We start from the raw sequence: 27,542 nt of genomic DNA, 5'->3' as shown, positions 1-27,542 counted from the left end.
TTCCATGATAATATAAAAAAATTACAATAGAACATTATTAACAACCACAAAATTCAGTGTTTGAATTTATTGGGGTCTTTGCACTGCCTTGTTGAAAACATTGGGGGAGACTCAATTTCCCAGCATCCCCCATCTAAGCCCAACCCACCCATGAGTTCTCTACATCATCTTAGCTAGTAGTTTGATGGAAACAACATGTTTTATCTGAAATAAAGCCACAGAAACGCTCTTCCAGATCTAGAGATATGTTGACAAAAGTATTTTGTGACGTGACTTGCGTTCATAACGGAACTACCTCCGATCATCAACAAACGCACTCTGGATAAATCCATCCATGCTAACTGCATGTGGCTCACCAGCTGCTCTGTCTGAGGAAGTGTTGTTAGCTTTAAATGAAACTAATCTAGCTGCAGTGAATTTGGTGTTGAATTATTTTTGTTGTCAGCAGAAAATATAGTATTTAAAACGATTCGAAATGCGATTTGGTCGATGAATATAGATAAACAACAGTCTAATTTTGATGCGCAGATGTGCGATGAGTTGACTTGATCTGTCTGCCTGTCTCACGCTCGTTTGTGACCTATTTGAATGGTGGCGTCACGCCGTTAATCTTTAATTTCCGAGCACGCTGTGCGCAATAACATTCAGCCAGTTAGAAGCAGCTGGATTTGAACTTCGCGTCTGAAGTCTGGATCTACCGCTAAAATGGGGTCTAACGGAGACCTCAACGCAAACTCACAGTGTCTCAGTAGCACTGGGGACCTGGTCCTGGACAAAGCGATCAGTTTGTGGATGACCTGGGACAAGGTGAGAATGCAATGAGTTTTAAACATGACCACACTGACTGGTTGCCAACCATTGCCGCTTTGTAAAGTGTTTTCATATTGTTCAGACGTTGTTTGTTTTTGTGGGTCTGCTTATAAATTCAGTTCATTTTTGTGTCATGACCATAATACAAAGTTAAGAGGGAAAATCTCAGGATCATTCAAACACATTGCATTTCACTGCATTGCAGTACCAACTTGAGTCATTCAAATATTGAGCTGTGGTCTAATGTAAAACCATGGTCATTTGAAACACTACCATGGAGGCTACCATAGTAACGTTAGTAGTTACCACAGTGTTCCTGGAAGTACCTTGGAGTACCATGTAAATTCTGTGGCCTATGAATTTGAATACCATTGTATACATGATAGGAACATGGTATTTGTGTCTAATTTCATCACTGTACCATGGTACTGGTACCCCAGTACTATTTACAAAAAGTACTATGGTGAATGGAATCAGATTTCCGCTACTGTATTACTTATACATACTTTTTCGTAAGACCATTGTCCAAAAAGACTATACTATTACATTAGTAACATATATGAGTTATTTGAAGTACTATGAATCATATAAAAACAAATGTGCATGAAGTAGCTGAAGTGTCATCCTGCATGTCATATCATGTTACCATAATGGTGGAATGTCGTAGTCAGTGTGACCAGCCTCTCTGTTATCTCTGACCAACCTCATCTGTTATTATAGCGTACTGTAAAGAGAGGGAGATTTAATGCCAAAGTGAGCTTGTGTTTAAAAACATTAAAAACATTTGTAGCAGCTATTTTATTTTCAGATATTACACATTGTTTTGTATTGATATAAGTACAGTTTGCAGCTCTTTTTCAGGGTTTATTTTGTTATTTTTTGCACAGGCAAATTCAATAGTCATATGAGGCCTGGCTGACCTCCCACTGCAAATGTCAAACTCGGCTTGCACTGGATGACTGGTTTATATAGTAGTACAGCACAGAGCAAGCAGCTGTCAGCTGGCTGTTGTAATAAAAAGCCATTAGCTCAGCAAAAAAATAGGCTACATGTAAAGTGGCACATTTCCTTTTGTGATATGCTTAAGTGGTACTTTTACTGATTGTGTACTTCCAATGCTGTTTAGACATTCCTGTGTTCACATGTTTGGGTGGCTCAGCTAGCTTTCATGTTTGGATTATTTGAAAGCCTGTTTAGTCTAGGCAACAGAGATAAGCTTTCGGCAATGGAAAAAAAGGAATTCATTTTCCATCCTGACTGTTGAAAAAAATCTATAATTGGATTCATTTGCACTGACTCATTACTGATCCTGACATCCTAAATCAAATGCTAGGAAGAGTGTCTGGTGCTTTTTTCACTTTTTATATGCGAGGACATTATTTATTTTTAATCTGATCAATAGTTTATCATTTGCTATGGCCTGCAGTGTCCGAGAATCCTGTTGGTTCTTAAAAATCCCTTCCAAATAACAAATTAATGAGTTTATGCATGGGTTCATTTTTGTAAATTTTTATTTATTATTTATTTTTACATAATCAGTGCTGCACCTTCTGAGAATATAGTCCCCAGTATACGTTTATAAGATGGCTGTGTCTCATGTAGCCTTGTTATTTGTACACGCTGTGACTATACGCATCACAACATGTAAATCGGAAAATTTTGGCGTTATTTTGTCACTTATTGAGCAGTAGGCTAGCTGGAGCCGTTTACCTCCAGTCTTTTTGCTAAGCTAGGCTAGCGGTGGGTGCGTCAGACAGAGTTATGGCACGCACAGAGAGGAGAATGGTATGTATGGACTTATCTAACTCTGGGGAATACAGTAAGCCAAAGTCCCAAAAAGTTGGTGTGTTCCTTTAACATTCACACGAATCGCGGCACAGTTCGAGTGCAACTGAACTCAGGTTGTAGGTTCTCGGGTTCAGTACCTCAGTGCGCACCAAGCTCTGTATGAGAGCTTTCAGATTAGCAATTTTTCATGTTAACCATGCCCCATTTCGCCCCCTCGAGAACAAATTGTCTCACACGCACAGTGTAGACTTGTGTGACATATAACGGTTACAGTACCTTGGGGCGATGTCAAATAACACTCATGTTTCAGCATGTTTCAATAATTATATGGCTTGAGCAGGGCTGCGCAATATATAGAAATTATCGAAATATCGCAAAAGTACATATCGCAATATGCATATCGCAAGGGCACGCAATATCTGTGACTTGCTTGATGTTAAAAAGAGTTATTAAATGCAATAACTTGCGAAAAACAACACCTTGCAGTCTCGTGCTGTTTGCTGTCTGACACACACACCGAAACGTGCACACAAGCCGTTCTTTTTTCCGTGTCTTGTTACACACTCGAACTGTCAAATACACACACAGTTGTGTCAAAATGGCTGTTGATGAGTATTCATGTAAACACAGTCGGTTATGCTTTAAGTGAAAGATATCAGTTGGGGAAAGAAATAGATTTTACTAGGGCTGAAACGATTCATCGAGTTATTCGATTAACTCGATTACAAAAATTCCTCGAGGCAAAAATTCTGCCTCGAAGCCTCGTTAAATTCCTATGACGCGCACTATACGCGCAGGGAACTGATTCACAAGGACCGCTGTTCAATGGAAGCACACCATAGTGCGTGATACATTTTGAATTTAGTTTAGATTCTAGATGCCCAGAATCACTATAGTAACTGCATGTTTTACACAGTGTAAGTTGATCACCGTTCTTATAGCTGCCACACACACACACACGGCGCGTGCAAGCCCCGAAGCCAGATCGCTTTCACTTTCGTCCTCATAAAGTTTGTCAAGTAAATGCTTTTAAAGCCTTGCCAGTTTGAACATTGAAGCGATTGTGCACTATTAAAAAAAAACAATACGGAAAACTGCCAGTCAGACCAATCGTGGCAATGCATCACATGCTTAAACTTTTATGTAGCCACGCACCAATAATTTCAGCATTCACTGTATACACCGGGACGCCATTTTTTCGAACGGATTCTTCACCTAAAATGCACCGCAATGCAAGTGATGCAAGCCAAATGCAGCGTTCTATTGAAAATTAATGTATTTCTGCTGTACCAAACTGCAATGAAGCCTCACGCACACACACACACACACACACACACACACACACACACACACACACACACACACACACACACACACACACACACACACACACACAAGTTGCTAGGTTACCATAGCAAATAGGCTCACCCCAGAAATTATATATTATTTGTTAGTAGCCTAATGGTAGGTGTAGAAATCTACATAAAAGATATTTACTTTGATGTCAGGGCTAGATTACAGCATGAAACCTGTTGTGCATATTAATAAATTAAATTGCTTTTCCTCTTCATTTTCGTTATGCATTATTTGTTTTGGTTGTTTAAAAACAGATTTTTAATCAGATTAATCGATTAATCGATCGATTAAGTGCTAGATTAATCGATTACAAAAGGAATCGATAGCTGCAGCCCTAGATTTTACACACTTAAAGGAACACTCCACTTTTTTTGAAAATAGGCTCATTTTACAAGTCCCCGAGAGTTAAATAGTTGAGTTTTACCGTTTTTGAATCCATTCAGCCGATCTTTGTATCTGGCGGTAGCACTTTTAGCATAGCTTAGCATACATCATTGATTCTGATCAGTCCATTAGCATCTCATTCAAAAAATGACCAAAGACACTTTCAATATTTTTCTTATTTAAAACTTGACTCTTCTACAGTTACATCGTGTGCTAAGACCAACTGAAAATTAAAAGTTGCGATTTTCTACACCTATATGGCTAGGAACTACATTCTCATTCCTGCGTAATAGTCGCGGATCTTCGTGGCAGTACCATGGCTGCAGCGCCGCAATGATATTACAGCGCCTGAAAGTAGCCCAGCTAGTTAACTTTTAATGTGACCGGCACTAAGTTCGTGTAGTTGCAGAAAAAATTTCAGGCTTGCAGCTGACAAATTGTGTTGTGGATTTACCTGTGTGATTAGCCATGGTTCTGTGTGTTGTAAAGGGCTGTGATAGTAAGTCGAAGGTGTAACTACCACCATGTTTCACAGAATACCAATGACTCATTGCGCCGCTGCAGCCATGGTACGGTCGCGAAGATCCGCGACTATTACGCAGGAATGAGAAAGTAGTTCCTAGGCATATAGGTGTAGAAAATCGCAACTTTTCATTTTCAGTTTGTCTTCGCACACGATGTAACTGTAGAAGAGTCAAGTTTTAAATAGGAAAAATATTGAAAGTGTCTTTGGTAATTTTTTGAATGAGATGCTAAAGGACTGATCAGAATCAATGATGTATGCTAAGCTATGCTAAAAGTGCTACCGCCAGATACAAAGATCGGCTGAATGGATTCAAAAACGGTAACTCAACTATTTAACTCAAGGGGACTTGTAAAATGAGTGTTCCTTTAAAGCAATATCGTATCGAATATTGCATTATTTAACAAGGATATCGCATTTTTCTTCAATATCGCACAGCCCTAGACTTGAGTTAATATAGCCTATTCCCTACTAAATTAAACAGTTTGTTATCATACAGATTGAGAGCGTGAATGGTGTGTAGCCTACTTGCGTGTATGCGGTGGAGGAGTTGCGATTTTCGAATAATAATCGAATAAATCCCAGCGATCATCGAATATTATTTTTGCTTGAAATGCCCATCCCTATTACACACATCATGCACACGCGTTTGAGCTTCCATGTTATCGTACGTGAAATATGTATGGCATATGTTGATTATCTGTCATATCGTGTTTAGGTGTAAATAAAAGCCTACATAAAATCTGTTTATCATATAAAGTGCTTGTAACTCTTCAAAAGACTTGGATTAAACCGCTTGCATTCGTTTTACGACATTGTGGCAAGCAGTTGAGGCTGAGGGACCATGAGAATGGGGCGAGGCGGGTGGCGTGAGAGATGATGAGCGCCAGTTGCGCGCCGCACCGTTCTCACCGTTCTCACGGTCCCGACTGCTTGCCACAGATGTCTTTATGACCTTGATGGATGTTCTAGGTTTTGGTGGTCTAAACCTCTCAGGTTTCTTTGAAAGTATCCTAATTTGTGTTTAGAAGATGCTGTATGTGTGTGAAGATGTCTGTAGTATGTGACATGAGGGTGAGTAAATGATAACAGAATGAAATTTTAATTGACAACATTAGTTTTTGTGTCTATAGAATCCTCAGACACGGGAACAGATCGAGTCTCTGGTGCAAGAGGGGCGTGTGGTGGAGCTGAGGAGGAGGTTGTGCTCCAGGATGACGTTTGGAACCGCTGGATTGAGAGCCCCGATGGGAGCGGGGTTTGCTCGCATCAATGACCTAACTGTCATCCAGTCTACACAGGTAAGTCCAGGTTCACAGGATGCAGATGAGATCTCAACTGGTATTTCTTGAAAAAGATAACAAAAAAGGCATAATTCTTTGACCTTAAATGTGGTGAGGGCCTGTTTACATCAAGAGTGAAGCAAAAACACACTTTGCATTCTTCAATGCAAAATGCAAGTCGTCCAACAAACTTTGCATTTATTGCCTCTCATTTTTTTCTTGCAATTGCTAGCTTGTCTCACAATTCTGATCTTTTTCTGAAGAAAAAAAAGGTCTTAATTGGGAGAAGTCACAACTACCCTTTTTATGTATTATTCTGTGGCGGAAACAAGCTTCCATAGTAATGCACTGATATAGTGAAAGCAGAAATGTATACCATGATATAATGATGAAAATAAGGAGATGCTGTTAGAAGTAATACTAAGTGACCATTTTAGCAGTAAAATGGTGTTGTTCCAAATATCATCCATTACATACAGAAAATACATGTTATGTACCTGTCTATAATGTACTATGTATATGATAATACCATGTACTATAATGATTGGCTGACTAACTGTACATTATACTTTTATGTTTTATGTTCATTAAACTGGTAGACCAACAATGGACCCTTTCCACAGACTCTGATGACGCGTTAACATTGTAAATCTAACACTTTTTTTTTGCTATACATTTATAACACTATACGTTGTGTTTTATTACCCTGGATTTAAAATTCAGAAAGCTAGTTAAAGGGGTCATGAAATGCTTTTTTTTCTACTTCTCTGAGGTCCACTTATAAATTCACTTAATTTGTGTCATGACCATAAAATACAAAGTTAAGAGATTACTGTTAAGAGATCACTGTACTATGGTACAGATTTTTACATTAAAAAAAGACCCTCTTGTTCGAGCATTTTTTTTTTTGATAGGTGTGCTGCATTGAAGAGTTGGAAGTAAACACCCACTGCTATGATTGGGTAACAAACAGTTTTGCATATTCAAATAATTTTCGACATACCCACCATTACACGTGTGGAATTGTTTTGAAAGCTTACGATGTTGAAAATATCTCATCACATAGTTGGAACATTTGGCATCAATGTGAAACATTTATGCGCATGACATATGCTTTATAAGTCATGGTTGTGGAAAATAAAGTTTAGGTAACTTGGAGTTACCGCAGTTATAATTGACAAAGGGTAACTTTCAGTGTTTCATGTAAACAGAATTATGAATGAATGTACCATTGTTTGTCACACAATTGTTCAAATCGATTATTCATAGTTTAACCTTTTTGATAAAGTGAAAACTTATACATTGTCATTTGCAGTGTTGTGTTTTAAATAAAATAAAACGCGTTGTAATAATTTATCGATAACAAAACGGAATATTTCACTCACTGAAGCTTTTATTCAGGAATACAGCAAATGACTTGGATCAAAACAATAACAAAAGCAGCGTTCTCTATGTGCTTGCTTACGTATCTGATCATCCAACGCATAAACCCTATAAATGCAGAAGGAAAGAACAGCAAATCAAAACTATTTACAGTTTGACTGTGGCGCTACAGTATAAATACTCAGTACATATCAAATGAATAATAGTAACCGATGGTGAAAAGATGGTGACAGATGGTTACTCACACTAGTGTTTTGATATTACTGTCACATCCAATATAGTGGGCACTAGGGATGTCATGATAACAAAATTCCAGTAGTTGGTACCAATACCAGAATATACCGAATATACTCGGGAGTCGGTACTACTGGTACTACAGAGATGCTGGTATCGTCACATTTTTTTAATTTCAGTACCGACTTGGTATCGAAGTGCCAGTACTTGTGACATCCCTAGTGGGCACTGCATCATCTTATTTTTGGTCTCTCTAAATATCCTACGTCAAACTGTCTTGTTTAGAAACAAATCTGCAGTAAAATGAAGCGAACAAATTAAGTGTTTTACTGACGCGATCTGACTGAAATTAAAGTTATTCCGCGCTTTCTTAATGTTAGGATCACATGGATGGCTATTCAAAGGCTATTCATTTTTAAAACCTCTTGCAATCCTCAAAGGCATCTCAATGGATTTGTTGCTGGATTAATCCTGTGTTTGCGTCTGTCTTGTATTTACTACATGACATGCGCAAATCGGTGGGCGGGGCTAAAGAGGCAATGATGTAGAAGTAGGCATTGATCATTTTCAGAGGTGGTTTTTCGACTCACTATGACATATAAAATCTGAATCGAGTCATTTTCTGAGCTTGGTTTCAACAAAAGCTTGTTTTTGGACTAGCAAGGAGGTTTTGAGATCTGAAACTGAAATATTTGTATGTTACAATGACGTCTTATATGTCAAAGGATCAAGGAAATTGACCCCTTTAATGCTGCTGCGAGGGTGTTTCTAATTCAACAGCTAAGGGAGTGATGGCTAATTTGACATTTTTCTCTATTCTGACCAGTGTAATCAATCTCAATTTTTTTTCCTCCTGTGCAAAGTCACAGAAACGCTATCATGGATTTTTTTTTTTTCCCATTGAGGCAAACGAGAACACACAACCTATATTTGTTGTATGTTCCGTTTCAACACTATATAAATTTATCGTGTTATGACGACTTCCACTTCTGAGAACCCCAGATATGTGGAAAGGGTCCATCAACAGTGACCAAGTCCACATTTATCGGGAATACTGCTTATGGACACAAATCCAAAAACTGTTGTTGGTTGGTATTTATTTGACAGGTATTAGGCCATACATGTTCCATTCTGTTTTTATAATTATAAGTCTGTCTTTCCTTCATTGTTGTAGGGAATGTACAGATATTTAGCCAGATATTTCCCTGACCTGAAAACAAAAGGGCTGGTGATTGGTTATGACACTCGTGCCCAAGCAAGCAGTGGCTGCACCAGTGAACGGTAACAATCTCCACTCCATTATATGAACTGTCTACATGAAATTACACCTTCACAGTGTTTATAATCTGGCAAATTTCAAAGCTGCATCAACAAAATAGCCTTCTCCCATGTTCTTTCTTAAATATTTTCATTGGTTTTCATAAACTTTTGTTGCACATACAGTATATATTTTCAGGTAAACAAACCCTTTAAACCCACCTTCACCCTAATATATTTGGATTAAAGAGAAGAGAACATGGGTGGATGTAGTAGTAGATGTCTTGTTTTGCTAGTACAATTGTCTGCAAAATGAACCATCAAAGCTGCCTGTTGTGGGACAAGAGCAAAAATGCACTGAACAGTAGTACTGCATTCAGACACCATGTTGAGCACATTCATGGATTGCATTCTTTATGCAATAAAAGCACATTTCTACGGTCAGAACAATAGAGTTAGAGGTTACTGTTAAAATGTTTCAATTGGCCACTCTGCATAATATGTACTGCAATTTCTGTTATATCATGACCTTGACTGCATTTGTATATAATATTCTAATTAGTTATGTGTCATGGAAACACGTTAACTTAATTGCTCTAACCAGATTAGGCAGGAATTTTTTAGGGGCCAAGCACCGAAGGTACGTATTTGTCTTAGACTCAGCCCACAGACCGGTATGGTTAAAAGTTGCGAAATTTGGCACAAAGATGGAGGACAGTCCGAACATTACAGCAATTTTGGAGTCTCTAACTCTTTCCCTCTAGAACCACCAACTGTCCAAATTTGCACGTATGTTTATGCCAATAATGTTTTAACCGTAAGGGCCAGAAACAAAATTCAATTACAGCCTATGTTGTCAAGGCTATCTCCGCAACCCTTTAGCGTATTGAGACAAATCTTGGTACATGTCTTCACAAGCATGACCTGAAACTACATACACCATCTTGGCTCAGCGCTACCTACTGGTCAGGAGATATGAAAAAAAATGCTTGCATATAACTTTTCAACTATTTGTCCAAAAGTCATAAACTGGTCTCTTTTAATTCAGTGCAATAAACCGATTTGAATGATTTAACAAATTTTTCATAATTTAACGAAACTGGCCTTAATAGATTCCTTGAGTCATACCGAGAACAATGATACCAAATACAAATACCATATGAACTTGTTGTACGCCATTTTGAAACCTACTTTTTCAAACTCCTCCTAGACCGTTGGTCTGATTTTCACCAAAATCGTCTCAGAAAAAAGTCCTTAATCACTTTTCCGGCATGGTCCGAAACCGTTGGTGCAGTCTGAAAACTTGTTCTTCCTCATTTGTGCTTGGCCCCTTAATTGCTGCTTGCAGCTATATTTCAGAATTATATTTGTTTATGTCTATACAGTACACTACATTTGCTGTAATAAAATCTTTTACAAAAGAGAAAACATTGTAAATAACATTTCCCACCCTTTGGTTCATCTGCAGGCTTGCAAGGTTGACTGCAGCTGTTATGCTTTGTAAAGATATCCCTGTCTATTTGTTCTCTACATATGTGCCTACCCCGTTTGTGGTAAGAAAATGTTCTTGATAGATTTTTTTTCTTTTTTTTTAATTACAAAGTTTTGGGAATGACCCTTAGGAGCAATGACAATAAAGAAAAGATGTGAAAGTTATTGTCTTTCCATCTTTTTGTCCTCCAGCCGTACGCAGTGATGAAGTATGGAGCTGCAGCTGGAGTCATGATCACTGCTTCTCATAACAGAAAAGAGGACAATGGGTACAAGGTGAGCAGCTGTTAATGAATTCATTAATTAACAGAAATTACCTACAGTTTTCAGTTATTTCAGACAGTTCTACTGCATCAAAGTTAGACAATTGTCTTGAAAGTGTCAAATAAAAACAGCAACAAGACTAGCAAGTGTGAGAGTGTCTTTTGAAGGTAACAGAAGAGTGCATTCAAGTATGTCTTGTAGGGCTGGACCAGAATATTTAAATATTTGTTCGATGGGTTGGTATTCGATTTTCAAATTTGGGATTTCGAATATTCGTTGTTGTTTTTCTCGCACACCTGGCAATCCCCTCGAAATGGTTCTCATTTGCGCTTGCATATGTTTACACAATAAAATCTGGCGCAATACAATATATATATTTTTTTACAATTATTTTATAGCCTAGCAGTTTTTAATAAGATGGACAGTTGAATAGGAACCCAACCTCTTATACTTAATAATATATTTGCTTCTTAGTGTTCCCTAGAAGCTTATATGGAAGAAGCGCATGCTTGAGTTTGCATTTTGGGTTAAGCTGCGTTGCTTTGACATTGTGGAAAATAGAATAATAGAGTCAAAATGTATTATCCTTTTTACCCGTTAGGGATGTGATGGTGAGAATTTTCCCTGCTTGTGCACTGAGCGGCTGTGAATGAATGCAGCCGTGCGCAGTTTACTTTCGGTTTGCCAATTTGGGGACAGGTTGCTTGAATTGTGGGTTCATTAGCCTCTTATTCTTAATGAAAAATGTACAATGACAAACTCCCTTTAATAGGCGCTTTTACATTTCGATTTGAAACCAAATCTTCCGCGATCATCTTGTCATTCAGCTCCTCACTCTCGTGATGAATGCGATCTGACTCCTGCTGCTGCGGCGACTCTCGTTCGGCTCACACGGCACGTTCAGTTTTAAATTGTAGTTCATCTGTTCTCTAACTGAACAAAATGAGTTTTACTACTACAAAACTGGAACAGACCTGTCAGTAGTGGTGTCAACAATAATCGATTCAGCGATGCATCGCAATGCGGGGCATGCACGATTCAGCATCAATGCGGCAAAGTGCCATAATCGATTATGTCACCGTTTATTTTCTGGCCTTAAGTTGGACAATAAAGTTGTGAAGTTTAAATTACTTCCAGGGTCATAACAACAACAATCAAGATGGCTGAGGCGGAGGGAGATGACGGCAATAGACGGGTAATTAAAAACGCACCCAAAGCTTGGAAAGCGGACATCTGGGCACATTTCGGATTCTGACGCCGGCTTCACACCGCACGCGTTGGCAGGGCAGGAGCGGTGGGTATGGAGAGCCGGAGCCCGTGCCCCCATTGTGGATTCACACTGGCAGCGTTTGTCTCGCGCAGCTCGTATATTGCAAATACAGACAAATATAGTACATTATGTAACATTTTCCGGTCTTCTCCTCCGAGCCCCGTCTGTCTCGTGCTTTGATTTATGATGGGCAGCATATGCTGCAAATGCGACCGTGTTCCCCTCTGTCCCAAACACACATGCATATATAAGTAGTTCACATGATAAATGTAAGTTAACATTAAAGTGAATATATGCTTCTAGTTTTAATCATTTAAACAGGCTTTTGAAGTTTGGGCAAAAACTTCTGGCAGTGTTGTGTTTTTAATTTTTTTAACAGCTCTGGATGTCATATGGTGATTGTGAAACACACGGGGCACTTCACTACATGATTTCATGGTGAAATTTGTTATTTTCCATGTTAATCTGGTCAGTTTTGATCAAGAACAATCCACTGTGGCTTTAAATCAGCGTGAGCAGCGCGGCAAAAATAGACTCGGCGCCGAAACGATCGCGGCACTGCTGCTTCTGCTCCTGCGATGCGCTGCCGCGCCGCCTCTGCGTGCGATGTGAATGCTGTCTAATCTGTTAACATGGTCGGCGAAAAAAATATGCGCTGCTTACGCCCTGCTAACGCGCCTGCCACACTAAAATCAAGCACGTGAGCAATACAACTAACTTCACAAACCATGTTTATCGTTGGCATCCTGAGTTGGCTTCAACAACAACAACAACAACAACACAAAAAGTCGACACATCCCAGCCAAGAATTGACGAGTCGCTAGTGTCAACGTTACTGTGTGTGTTGCACTGAATATTTTTATTGCTGGGTGCCTGGGTGGTGGTTGTTGTTACAATAGTGTGACTGTAATTACGGATTAATATTTGCACAGGAGTTCATGAAGTGCCCTGTCTTAGAGCTTTTTACTGTGTAAAAAAAACCGCTTATATTCACTGCTGGAAAAAGTTGGCGCTTTTGGTTATTATTGCTCTATATAATTTCAAATGGTTCTAAAGCAGAGAGAAGAGAAACATTTATCATTCATAGCACTGAAAGCAGTGATGTATGTTATGGGATGTGGACGTCATGATTGACAGCTGAGATTGACGGCCTCTCTGAGTGAAGTTGTCACTGAGGCACTAACAGACTTTTTTCAGGATTTTTGGGAGGAGATTGGAGCTTTAGCTTTCATTTCTACATTTCCGTAACTCTTTATTTCACACCAACATAATGAATTGTTCTGCATCTGTGAGAGTGGGGGCGGGCTTTTGATAATCGCGCCTCTACTTCCTGCTCTCTACTGCGCAGACTCAGTCCCAAGATGTCAGCGCCGTGTGCGGCCTCCGAAAGCTTCAACTCAGATCAGCGGAAGTCAGTGAAGTCGCGTCGTCCATATTTTTTTACAGTCTATGATTATGGAGAGTGGTGGAGATGCAACATTGTTAACATTATTGTCAATGTTTTTTCTTGTATTTAGCCCTCAGGTATTCCTTATTAATTGGTCACACTCATACTCATTGGTGGTCAAATGTGACCATACATCTTAACTATTTTTCAATTAAATAAATTAGTTTAAATTTAGTTTAATAATAATTAGGCTATTGAATATTTTTAGGAGATCTTATGGTTCTATTTGTGCAATAATTATGGTCCATTAATGAACACTTCAAATATTTTTCTTCTATTATTTTATTATTTATATTACAATTAGTGTAGTAATTAAGGTTATTTTACATTTTAAAACCTTAATAACTTACATCCTAATATTTTTAATGATACTTATATAAGCACTCACGAGTGAATATTAATGAATGCGAGCAAATATAATTTAACCCAAGAAAAGTTTAAAATAGTGCTAAAAAGACAAACTTATTTTTCCTTATATGTAAAGTAGGAAATATACATATGAATTGATACTGAATCAAGATCGAATTCGATATTTGTGCCAATCAACCCCCCACCCATGCCCCCACCACCACAAATTGCTTTCTAATCTGTGGGAAACACTGAGATCAGCGTCCGTTCTCGGAGCATATAAGCCCTGCCCGCGTGAGGCACGCCACTTCTCGAGAGTCCTGCTTTTATTAGAGAGAAGAATACGTTCAGCCTCTTCCCTCCGAAGCTTCGAATATTCAATGATGATTACTACCAAAGCTTCGAAGCTCAAAAAATGGTATTCGGACCAGCCCTAATGTCTTGTACATACCTCAGAACAGGAACATTGTGTTCAATTGATGGGATTCGATCTTGTGGTTTTTCTATAGGTTTACTGGCACAATGGTGCCCAGATTTCCTCGCCACACGATAAGGAGATCTTGCATTTCATTGAGGAGAGTACTGAACCGTGGGCCGAGTCCTGGCATGCGGACCTAGTGGAGAGCAGCCTGCTAAGGAGTGACCCCCTGGAGGACGTCTGCCGCTGGTACATGGAAGAGCTAAACACTATCTGCTTCCACAGGTGCAGTCTCTCACCTGTACTTAGAGTGTACTGTTGATGTTTTTAAACTCTAAAAATAAAGTGCCATGAAGAACCAAAGAGTGTTTTTCGTAGCAATGATATAGATGAACTTCAGTGACGTGTTCTTAGAAGCATCTTTTGGTGCCATAAATATCACATTGAGTGTGAAATACCGTATGTCCTTTACAAAGAACATTTTGTGCAATTTGAAGGTTCTTCACACCCTGACAAATAAGCTTTTTTAAGAGTGTATATTACACTCTTCTAGGTTTTTTTAGGTGTACTTGCATCATTTTTCATTAAATCATTACTTGCACAGTCAATATGGTATGCTTATTTGTAAATATTTCACAGTATTAAAATTGTATTCGGTGATACCAATACCAGTTTTCTTCCCTATTTTGGTGTATTTTGGGTGTTGTATTTTGATCACTTTTTTTAAAATACATTCCTTCACAATGTTTTTTTTTTCTCATTGCAGAGAGCTTAATGCAAAGTCTCCCCTGAAGTTTGTGCATACATCTTTCCATGGTGTTGGTCACAACTTTGTCCAGAGAGCTTTTCAGCAGTTTGGTTTCCCACCTCCTATCCCTGTTCCAGAACAGAAAGATCCAGATCCAGAATTTTCCACTGTTAGTTGTCCTAACCCAGAAGAAGGAGAATCTGTCTTAGTAAGTAATTTTTTTTCCAGACTTGTATAAGTATAATATGTATGCATATAATGTTGTATAAATATTATGTTACATATTTTTTAATAACTATGACATTTATTTAATTACTATAACAATTACAAAAATATATACTTTATATAAATACTTATAAATACTATTTAAGTTTGTCTTTAAAAGACCATTTTGGGTGTTTCCAACAACTGCCAAAGCCAGCTACCCAAACCATGACCCCTTGGTTATGGCCAATTGACAAGGTAGAACCAACATTATCATCTGTCATTATTGCTTTGCTTTGGGAGCTGATGTTCCGAATATGAATATAAGAAGCGTGACATTTCTGTCAGACGCATTAGGTATACTTGGGCTCAATGAACTGGATCGCTGGCCAATCAGAGCACACCGTGCTTTTCAGGTCGATGAGCTTTGAGAGATGAGACTTGTTAGCCCATTTTAACGTTTGTTGAGAATCTCATCTCTTATCTCTATTTAGCTTTTCCTTATGAGGCATGTTTGTAAAACCATTTTGTTAAGCTTTTGTTAAATCACATATTCAGTAATATGCAGCACCTCAAGGCACCTTTGTTTTCTCTTTTAATTAGTGTTAATACTGTAGGCGAATCTGTAGGCAAACTTTTATTTCTTTGGGCCTAATGTGGTAAAACACCACTGTTAAAATTATTTTGTTTCAAGTATTAAAAGAGACTTTTGTACTACTGCTTGATTTGAAGGCCTGTTGCCCTGTTGATTACAATAAATAGGTCTAAAAATTATGTTTATTGTGTTTGACTGTTCAGTACTGTTCATATTTACATTTAAAAAGCAGACATAAAAGTAACTTAAGTTACTTTCCCTAGTAACTAATTACTTTTGATATACAGTAATTGGTAAAGTAATTCAATTACTTTTAAAAGAAGTAACTAGTAACTGGAACTAATTACCAATTTTCAGTAACTTGCCCAGCACTGTTATGGCACAATGTGGGAAAAATAATACTAATTTACCATCCGGATATAACCATTGAGTTCTATTGCACTGACTGTGTTGCAGGAGCTGTCCCTTCGCTTGGCTGAGAGAGAAGAGGCTCGCATTGTTGTGGCCACAGACCCTGATGCTGATCGCTTGGCTGTTGCAGAGCAGAATGACAAGTACTTTATCATTAATACCCTCAGCAGTAAAAAGCAGAAGTATCAGTTCTATTTGACAGTACTTGTTCTGAACTCTTGAGTCAGGTGGCTCATAAGTAATATTCTATGTTTTTTATGGGCAGTTGCAGTTGGAAAGTGTTCACGGGAAATGAGTTGGCTGCATTGCTCGGCTGGTGGATGTTGTTTAACTGGAAGGAAGCACATCCTGACCCAGCAGACACTGAGAAAGTATACATGCTGGCCACCACTGTTTCTTCCAAAATTCTTAATGCCTTTGCTCGTATTGAAGGCTTTCGTTTTGAGGTTAGTTCAAGTCTCAATTTGAAGTTTGTACTATACTAAGGCTTAAAATACACTCACCTAAAGGACTATTAGGAACACCATACTAATACTGTGTTTGACCCCCTTTCGCCTTCAGAACTGCCTTAATTCTACGTGGCATTGATTCAACAAGGTGCTGAAAGCATTCTTTAGAAATGTTGGCCCATATTGATAGGATAGCATCTTGCAGTTGATGTAGATTTGTGGGATGCACATCCAGGGCACGAAGCTCCCGTTCCACCACATCCCAAAGATGCTCTATTGGGTTGAGATCTGGTGACTGTGGGGGCCATTTTAGTACAGTGAACTCATTGTCATGTTCAAGAAACCAATTTGAAATGATTCGAGCTTTGTGACATTGTGCATTATCCTGCTGGAAGTAGCCATCAGAGAATGGGTACATGGTGCTCATAAAGGGATGGACATGGTCAGAAACAATGCTCAGGTAGGCTGTGGCATTTAAACGATGCCCAATTGGCACTAAGGGGCTTAAAGTGTGCCAAGGAAACATCCCCCACACCATTACATGGATCCATGTTCTCATTCTGTTTACGCCAAATTCTGACACTACCATCTGAATGTCTCAACAGAAATCGAGACTCATTAGACCAGGCAACATTTTTCCAGTCTTCAACTGTCCAATTTTGGTGAGCTCGTGCAAATTGTAGCCTCTTTTTCCTATTTGTAGTGGAGATGAGTGGTACCCGGTGGGGTCTTCTGCTGTTGTAGCCCATCCGCCTCAAGGTTGTGCGTGTTGTGGCTTCACAAATGCTTTGCTGCATACCTCGGTTGTAACGAGTGGTTATTTCAGTCAAAGTTGCTCTTCTATCAGCTTGAATCAGTCGGCCCATTCTCCTCTGACCTCTAGCATCAACAAGGCATTTTCGCCCACAGGACTGCCGCATACTGGATGTTTTTCCCTTTTCACACCATTCTTTGTAAACCCTAAAAATGGTTGTGCGTGAAAATCCCAGTAACTGAGTAGATTGTGAAATACTCAGACCGGCCCGTCTGGCACCAACAACCATGCCACGCTCAAAATTGCTTAAATCACCTTTCTTTCCCATTCTGACATTCAGTTTGGAGTTCAGGAGATTGTCTTGACCAGGACCACTCCCCTAAATGCATTGAAGAAACTGCCATGTGATTGGTTGATTAGATCATTGCATTCATGAGAAATTGAACAGGTGTTCCTAATAATCCTTTAGGTGAGTGTATATTGAGTGCTTTATTATTCTTAAAGGGTTCGTTCACCCAAAAATGAAAATTCTGTCATTATCTGTAATTACTCACCCTCATGTCGTTCGACACCCGTAAGACCTTTGTTCATCTTCGGAACACAAATTAAGATATTTTAGTTGAAATCCGATGGCTCAGAAAGGCCTCCATTGGCAGCAATGACATTTCCTCTCTCAAGACCCATAAAAGGTACTAAAGACGTCGTTACAAAGTCCATCTCACTACAGTGGTTCAACAGTCATTTTCAAGAATCGACAAGAATAGTGTGCGCAAAAAAAAATCTAAATAATGACTTTATTCAACAAGTTCTTGTCTTCCGCCTGGACCTTTGACGTGAACTCACGAAGCACCACGACGCATGCGCGAGAATAGAGCCGGTGTTCTGACACATGATCCGGAAGCGAGGAGCTTTGTTTACAAGCAGAGGAAGACGCGCCATATCCAAGCTGTTGAATTCTACATTGATTGTGCTTTAGGTCTTGGCGTAGTGCTCAAAATGGGAACAATTTCCTGGATGCCCGAACCCTGAGAAACGAACAAGTGCACGTAAAAGTGCCTTTTCAAATCCGCAAAATGAAAGTCATATTCTCGCGCATGTGTCGTGGTGCTTCGTGAGTTCACGTCAAAGGCCCAGTCGGAAGACAAGAACTTGTTGAATAAAGTCATTATTTTGATTTTATTTTCGCACAAAAACTATTCACGTCGCTTCAAAGGTCTAAGGTCACACGGGTGACATGAGGGTAAGTAATTAATGACAGAATTTTCATTTCTGGGTGAACTAACCCTTTAAATAGAGACTATGATCTAAATCTGGGGTTTGGATGTCCATATAAGGACTGCATGCTTACATTTAAAAGGCAGCTATACATTATGTATAAAGACCCAATAAAATATGTGCAAAATATTATGTGCATATTCTGTTTTTTTTGTTTGTTTTTTTTTAACAGATTTTAAATTTTTAATGTTAAAACCACTGATCTGAATGAATTAATTTATTAGATGATTTTGGTTTGCTAAAAGAATAGCCCACTGCTTAATAGTTTAACTTATTACTGTATTTTTACTTCGCTCCCCTTCATCCTAGGAAACATTGCCTGGCTTCAAATGGATTGGAAATAGAATCCATGAATTAACAAAAGCAGGAAAGGAAGTCATTTTTTCCTTTGAAGAATCCATTGGTAAGTGTGTTTAACTGCAGACACACATGAACTTCAAGCCGTGCTGTCGCCAGCATGTTTGTTTATTCTTTACATTTTTGGGATTGTTCATCCACAAATAAAAAGTTTGTCGTCATTTAATCATCTTATCGTTCCAAACCTGTTTTTCTTTTTTTCTTCTTTGAAACATAAAAGGGCTTTTCACACATTGCCAAACCTGTGCAGTGTGACACGATGCAGTGTTAAAATGTTAAGACTTGATGCTTAGCAACAGACAGCCAATCGCATGCTTCATATTCACATGCTTTGGACAGTCTTGGAGACACTGCGCATTGTATAAACAGTCATTTTATTTGGGGGGAAATGTCAAATGGTGATGGAAAACGTGTCGATTGGCGTAGAGAAAAGACTGTTTCATTCTTAACTTTTATAGTCTGAAAAATTACCCTCTGATCTCAGACCAGTAATAAACTCCTATATTAATAACATGTGGCAGATGGAATGGGATCAATGCAAAGGGAATAAGTTACATGAAATAAGTCCTAGTATAAATCTAGGTATGATCAAGTTGTTTTTACTAGATGCCATTTAAGTCATACAAGACTTTCACATGGTTAGTAAAACCATGCCTTCCATGTTAAACTACAATGACTATTAAACATATTTAACTGGACTGCAATGTTTTAATGTAAATAGACAACGGTTTTATTCAGAGATGTGTTTAGCTGATGTATTTTTAAAAAGTACCACCTGAATGTATATTAGAAATTCTATCTTGAATTAACCTGAAATGTCTAATGTAGTTGTTTTTTAATTTTATGAATTATGTTGTTTATTCTGTTTTCGCCATGAAAATAGCCTTGTTGCTGACATGGCGTAAATAAATAAATAATAATAGTCCGAACAGTCCATTCAGAAAAAACGTGGCAATATATAAAATGAGGATGCGCAACTCTAGAGCCTTAATGTAAATGTGACGTGTGCTGCGTTCATCCAATCGATGTTTCCATCACCCTGCGAACTTTGAAGAATAACATCAAAAACGATTGATGGAAATCCCAAATTTCACAAAAAAGTTAAATGCTTGCTTGTGGTGGTTTTTGACTTGTGCAAAAAAGAGTTAATGCGAATAATGGGACATGGAAATGCATTTGCCGAATAAATTCTGACGTATCGAACTTTAAACCCACATGACTATTCGTTTGTTTCCCCCAATGGGGACATTCTAAAACGCTTAATGTACTAAAAAAGTCATATTAAAAGACCAAACTCAGTAAACAAAATACTAATAAAGCATGCTATGTGCAGAAATGCAGATGATATGACGAAAGAACGCAAATTTGTGTTCAAGGTGAGAGAGCTTGTTGGAATAGTTCTCCCTCTGTGTTAATGACAATCTAAGTGTGACTTTGGTTTTTGCAAATCACTAAACCTGCTTTTGTTTTATTAATGTATAACATATTTATGTCTTTTTTATAACTGTTGGTCCATTAAGCCTCATTATAAGCGTGCTTTTCTGTACATAGTATGCTTTATTAGTTGCATGTTTACCGAGTTTGGTCTTTTAATGCCATTTTCTTAAGCCATGTTAAGCGTTTTTCACGTTAAGGTTAAGCTGAGGGTCTTTTATTTACTCGCTTTTTTCTTATCAGTGCCAAAGAGACTCAAATAACTAATTTTTATCATTCAGGCAAGTGTTATACATCATCATCATCTATCAAGTTTCTATTTTTTTTTGTACAGTCTAAAAAACGAATTGTTGTGATTTTTGCAAAATAAAGAAAACAAACATGATGCGCGATCTGCAGCCTCTCTGTAAATAAGCTACAGGTCATTTTCTGAAGAAAATCAGACTAGACATCAGTGAAAACTTATCACACAAATATGAGACATATGTCTAAAGAAACGTTGAAATGTTAGGTTTTAAATAATGTAAATCAAATCGAAAACAAATATTCTGTGTTTATGTAACCCTGGGTAAATCATAAGCAATGTGAAACATGAAGCAAGATAACACAGGATTCCATTTAACCGGGGTTAAGAATAACCCAGGGTTAACGATTTCAAGTGTGAAAAGCCCTAAAAGAAGATTCTTTGAGAAAAAAAGAAAGATTATTTTGTGGGGTCAAAACAGTTGAAATATTGTTCGAAATACCTTATTTTGTGTTATACAGAAGAAATGCAAACTGAAATGCGCTTTTCATAATCTACTCGATTCCCAAAGGATAAAGTCTGATTTTAGAGTTTTTTTTTAAGCTTCATGTGCCACTTTGAAATATGTCACAATGGGTTGTGAACACCATTTCATGTTGCTTGAAATTTAAAAGGGCTTGTAGTTTGTCCATACAAAGTCAAGGGCTTCAAAATAATGCTATATAGAACAATAAAGTTATGTCTCATCCTTTATCTTGATGCCAGGGTTTTTGTGTGGGAACATGGTTCTTGATAAGGATGGAGTCAGTACAGCAGCTGTTGTGGCTGAGATGGCTGCTTATCTGCACACCAAAAACCTTTCCTTGAACCAACAACTATGCAACATCTATGAAATGTAAGCATCTTTACTGCTACACTTTTTTTGGTTTTCTTTATTAAGTACTCAATTATTATTTCAAAGAAATGTGATATATTTTAGTGTGAATCTGTACATCGCTTTCACGTTTTACTTGGCTCATGTGTTGATTGTTCTCTTCACTGTTGTACCCCAGATATGGCTATCACATTTCCAGAACATCCTATGTCCTCTGCAATGATCCACCCACTATTTATAGAATATTCAGCCGTCTGCGCAACTTCAGAGGTTCAGGTGTATACCCAGAATTATGCGGTGATTACTGCATCACGCACATCAGAGATGTGACCACTGGTTATGACAGCGGTCAGCCTGACAAAAAATGTGTATGTCATAGCAGATCTCCTGAATGTTTCTTGATTTTAGAAACAGTTTCATTGGAATAAGTTTTCTTTTAATATTTCCTTTTAGGTCCTTCCATTGACAAAAAATAGCCAAATGGTCACATTCACATTTCAGAATGGCATTGTTGCTACACTTAGGACCAGCGGGACTGAGCCAAAGATCAAGTATTACACAGAATTCTGTGCACCACCAGGAGAACGGTTGGTATCTTCTATTAGAAGTTTTGAAATGGATCATATTGTTGGTACCAGACTACTTTACTGGATAGCTGGTTTTTGTTTTAACTCCAGTTTTTTTTTATCCTTATATCTATGATGGTAATTATTAATTAAATGTATGAATATCTTTGTTAGACAAAATGCTAAACCAAAATGTGGGTGACTTTATTTCGCTAGTCCACTTGAGACATTAGAATATTAGTCATTAGACTGTCTGCTTAAAGGGACATGTAAGGGATAATCCACGGCTAGCCATGCATTAAATTATTTTAATGCACGATGTAGAGGCAAAGAACCACCCGACCCGCTAGGTCGTGCATTAAAATCCTTTAATGCATGGCTAGCCGTGGATTATCCCGCTCTTACCTTGGTCATTTGCCATGTTAAAGCTGTAACTGATGTTTACATTGTCATTTTTTAACAGACGGCTTAAAATGATGGTTATTTTCTTAAGTATTTTCTTAAGTTACGGCACATTTGTTCTAGCACTCCGTCCGCTTTAAATAAAGTAGAGACATCGACAAACACCAAATTGATTCCTCATTGCTGTCTCCATGCACTTGAACAGACACATAGACACAAACTTGCCAAAATACCCATCTCGGCAAGTATTCTCTTAAACACAATCGTTTATGTCTTAATACTAATCTGATACTGATCTGATTTCTTTCTCAGCTGTTTGCGTTCACTTAACAGTTGAGAAAGAAATCAGATGTATATTGGATCCATCTTAAAGTGACAGCAGCCTATAAATACCTACTGCTGTCCATGTCATTTATGTTAATCAAACAACAAAACAGCTTTAACAGAGATTAATCTATATGTATAACACTGTAGTTTTGTTTTACATGTAATGATTACATTGCTGTACCTGAATACTACTGTAAGACCTTACTTTATTTGTAACTTTAATTTCAAGCATAGATAAATACAACAAAAAACAGTGTTCTTATTTCATTACTAACTTTTCACTTGTCTTTAATGATGTTTGAATTTTATTAGTTGGGCTAGTAGTTTTTGCTGTGGTATCGAAGTACTTAGTGTGCTTTTAATAATGAAAAAAGGGCAAATGTAACTTTGCTTTCCATTTACTAGGTTATTTATTTATTTATTTTTAATAAAAAATTTTTTGGGGCGGATCCCAAAAAATGTACTCTACTCAGAAGTCGAAATATGATCCAAACTGTGAGATTTGTGATACGTTGCACCACGAAGTTGACATGTATTTTCAAAGGTTAGGATACCTTTGTGATCTTAAAGGGATAGTTCAGCCAAAAACGAAAATTTGATGTTTTTCTGCCTACCTCTAAGGCATCCAAGATGTAGGTGTCTTCGTTTCTTCAGTAGAACACACATTAAAAATGTTTAACTCCAACCGTTGCTGTTTGTCACTCATATAATGCTTGTCAATGGAGACTAATTCTATTAGAGAATAAAAAAACATGGACAGACAACTTCAAATTAAACCCAGCGGCTCGTGACGACACATTGATGTCTTAAGACACGAAGCGATCGGTTTCTGAGAGAAACCCAACGGTATTTATGCAAATATATCACCTCATATCAGACGTATGTCTTCAGCTCTGCAGACTGCCATCACTTCCCGTGAGTGAGGTCAAAATATCGGCCGGGTCAGATATGTATACGTAGATTCCTCATTCGAGCGATCCACGCCATGATCCACACAGGCACTAATGAGGTATCTATGTATATATCGATGACCCGGCCGGAATTTTGACCTCACACACGGGATATGAGGTGATATATTTGCATAAATACCGTTCGGTTTCTCTCGTGTCTTAAGACATCAATGTGTCGTCACGAGCCGCTGGGTTTAATTTTAAGTTGTCTGTCCATTTTTTTTTTACTCTAATAGAATTAGTCTCCATTGACAAGCATTATATACTGAAACACAGCAACGGTTGGAGTTAAAAATCTTAATTTGTGTTTCTACTGAAGAAACGAAGACACCTACATCTTGGATGTATTAGGGGAAGCAGAAAAACATCAAATTTTCGTTTTTTGGCTGAACTATTCCTTAAAGTATATGACAACATGCATCCACTACTTTTTTCAGTTTATTAAATGTCATTGCTAAAATGGCTCATAAGATTAAAGCTGGTTCTGAGAGAGTCGAGCATCCTTTATGTGTGGCTTAAATGTTCTAACTTTTTGAGGCTTATCATGCAGACTTTTTTCTATTCTTAAATGCACTATATTGCCAATAGTTTTGGAACATCTGCCTTTACATGCACATAAACTTTAATGACATCCCATTATTAATCCGTAGGGTTTAATATGCAGTTGGTCCACCCTTTGGAGCTATAACGGCTTCAACTCTTCTGGGAAGGCTTTCCACAAGGTTTAGGAGTGTGTTTATGGGAATTTTTAAGCAGTCATGTTGGAACAGGAAGGGGCCGTCCCCAAACTGTTCCCACAAAGTTGCGAGCATGAAATTATCCAAAATGACTTGGTATGCTGAAGCATTAAGAGTTGCTTTCACTGGAACTAAGAGGCCAAGCACAACCCCTGAAAAACAACCCCACACCATAATCCCCCCCTCCACCAAACTTTACACTTGGCACAATGCAGTCAGGCAAGTACTGTTCTCCTGGCTACCGCCAAACCCAGACTCGACCTTCGGATTGTCAGACAGAGAAGTGTGATTGGTCACTCCACACGTCTCCACTGCTCTAGAGTCCAGTGGTGGCGTACTTTACCCCACTGCATCCCACGCTTTGCATTGCACTTGGTGATGTAAGGTTTGGATGAGCTGCTCGGTCATGGAAACCCATTCCATGAAGCTCTACTCACTGTTCTTGAGCTAATCTGAAGGCCACAGGAAGTTTGGAGGTCTGTAACTATTGACTCTGCAGAAAGTTGGTGACTTCTGTGTGCCTCAGCATGCGCTGACCCCGCTCTGTGATTTTTACGTGGCCAACCACTTCATGGCTGAGTTGATGTTGTTCCCAATTGCTTCCACTTTGTTATAATACCACTAACAGTTGACCGTGGAATATTTTAGTAGTGAGGAAATTTCACAAATGGACTTATTGCACAGGTGGCAACCTATCACAGTATCACGCTTGAGTTCACTGAGATCCTGAGAGCGGCCCATTCATTCACTAATGTTTGTAGAAGCGTCTGCATGCCTAGTGCTTGATTTTATACACCTGTGGCCATGGAAGTGATTGGAAAACCTGAATTCAATGATTTGGAGGCGTGTCCCAATACTTTTGGCAATATAGTGTATATAGGAGGCAATTTTACGAATACATTTGATCTCTGTGTACACACACACACACACACACACACATTATATAGTGTGTGTGTATGTATGTATGTATGTATGTATATATATATACAGTATATATATATTTTAATGTATTTATTATTTTTTATATATATGTATTCATTAATTAATTTATTTTTTGCAATTGTATTGCAGCGATATCTCTTGTCTGGAGGAGGAGTTAAGAAAAGTGACCACTGCTTTAGTTGAAGAGTTTCTTGAGCCTGACAAGAACAACCTGCTTCGCAGATCAGTATAGCTTTATTTAACTAGTAGTAAGATCGTTGTCCTCATGGGCATCTCATGTAAACCAGTCCCAAAGGCCTGTCAGTGTACCGTCCTGTGAATGTCGTTTTATCACTGTGAAATTATTTGGAGCATCACCTCATTGCTTTCAAACACAAAAGTAAATATGACCGCTTATTCATTTCAGTGGTTTATGTATGACGACAAAAATATTGTCACGATTGTTTTCTTTATCATAATTTAACGTCTTGATTCTTATTTCTGTAAAATGTTCTAGAAACTGACTTAACTTGATCTTTAAATGTCACATTATTACCATTACTTCTGTTGTTTTAGGCCCATCTGTTTTGATTGTGATGTTTGCTGGTGTACAAATTTCATGAATATCACTCCACATTATATTACATTTTATTTTAACCCATGATCTGCCCGTTGTTCTCCAAGGTTTTTGCTGAGAGTTGCTGCTGCTACCTTTTTAAAGCTCTGTGAGCATGTGTATTTGTTGTGCTCTCATAAACCTGTCCATATTATATAAATATATGTGTTGATGCTCACATATGTGTTGCAAGGTGTGTTGACGCTCACACCCTTTATATAGTGTTATATGCGTTGATAATCAGGAAGCAAGCAGGACAGCATCTTGTTGCTCCCCTGAACTTCTGGCTTTGTCATGCTGGATACGCACAGAGTAAAGATAATGAATGGAAGAATCTGCGTTTTGTTTTTGAATATGTTTTTGGCATATTTGTCTTTTGTTTTATATACACAATGTCCGAGTTGCAGTAAGTCATATCGGTGCTATTACCTCGCAAGCAAGGCATTACACTACTGATAGATTAAGACCTGGAGAAGGATGATAATCTCTTTAGCTGTTTGGTTACTAAAACAAGAACTTACAAACCAGTTAAGAAGAAAAAGTTTTATTTTTGACAGTTTTATTTCCTAACAGTTGTCCATCACTTAAGAAACAAATTATTTGGGCAGCTCTGTTGTTTTAGGTTGTTTTTCCAAATGCAATGAGAACTACACTATTTATTTATTTGGTTGTACTATGAGTATGCAGTCGGACAGCCATTTCTGCCATACCTTTGTTTTTGTCATTTGAATTAGATTTACCCTTGTCTCAATATTTTTTTACTTTATGCCATTTAATAACCTTGCTATTATATAATTATACTGAGTCTATATTAAAAAATATCCTCAGTGTACTAGTGTCTGATTGAAGACACTTCATAATCCTCTTCAGATTCACGAAATGTAAAGTATTTTAGTGTTTTGAAAGAATACATATTTTTGTTGACTTAACTAGTTGAGAGGGTCAATTAGTGTTCCTGATTTTTGAGGTGTAAAAAAAAAAAAAAGATTTTGTTTGTAATATTTTTTGGAAAATCAAAGGAAGTTTTCTTTCTGCTTTATTGTTTCAAGTAAAATATTTATTTGCAGTGCAACCTTGACATTCCTGATGTACACCTCAAATAAATTGATGTATTTGTAATGTGTTGTATTTATAACTTTCAATGAGTATATGACAGCAACATTTTTGTAAATATTTATGATTAGGAGCATCATTAATCTGGAAAATCTTCTGGCCACAGTAATCTGTGGAATGTATGCTATTAGCTATTACAGAGGAGCAACACTTTAAAATGAAATTAACTGCAGATAAACTGAATGTAACTTTTGCCCCAATTGAGCTTGGTGTGTTCTCCCTGAGATCCTAAAGTGATATATGTAAATATCGCTGAAACACAGACAAAATAAACTTTGAGGGTTTTCCTCTGTTGCTGTGTTTTACTGA

General features: G+C 37.9%; 1 protein-coding gene across 1 annotated transcript; it reads left to right on the top strand.

Annotated features, from left to right (window-relative positions):
- Positions 1-146: 146 nt before the first annotated feature.
- On the top strand, positions 147-27,542 carry pgm2l1 (phosphoglucomutase 2-like 1). The gene is made up of 14 exons (XM_079824124.1): positions 147-807; positions 5,995-6,162; positions 8,936-9,042; positions 10,487-10,571; positions 10,702-10,785; positions 14,348-14,541; positions 15,023-15,212; positions 16,260-16,357; positions 16,480-16,660; positions 19,002-19,095; positions 21,493-21,622; positions 21,780-21,969; positions 22,055-22,188; positions 25,655-27,542. Exons 1-14 carry the CDS (start codon positions 706-708, stop codon positions 25,755-25,757), a joined length of 1,860 nt encoding a protein of 619 aa, XP_079680250.1. The 5' UTR covers positions 147-705; the 3' UTR covers positions 25,758-27,542.

The sequence above is a fragment of the Gobio gobio genome, assembly GCF_949357685.1.
Source record: "Gobio gobio genome assembly, chromosome: 8".
Classification (NCBI taxonomy): domain Eukaryota; kingdom Metazoa; phylum Chordata; class Actinopteri; order Cypriniformes; family Gobionidae; genus Gobio; species Gobio gobio.
Note: the sequence above shows the minus strand (reverse complement) of the source record. Positions and strands in the feature narration are given on the sequence as shown.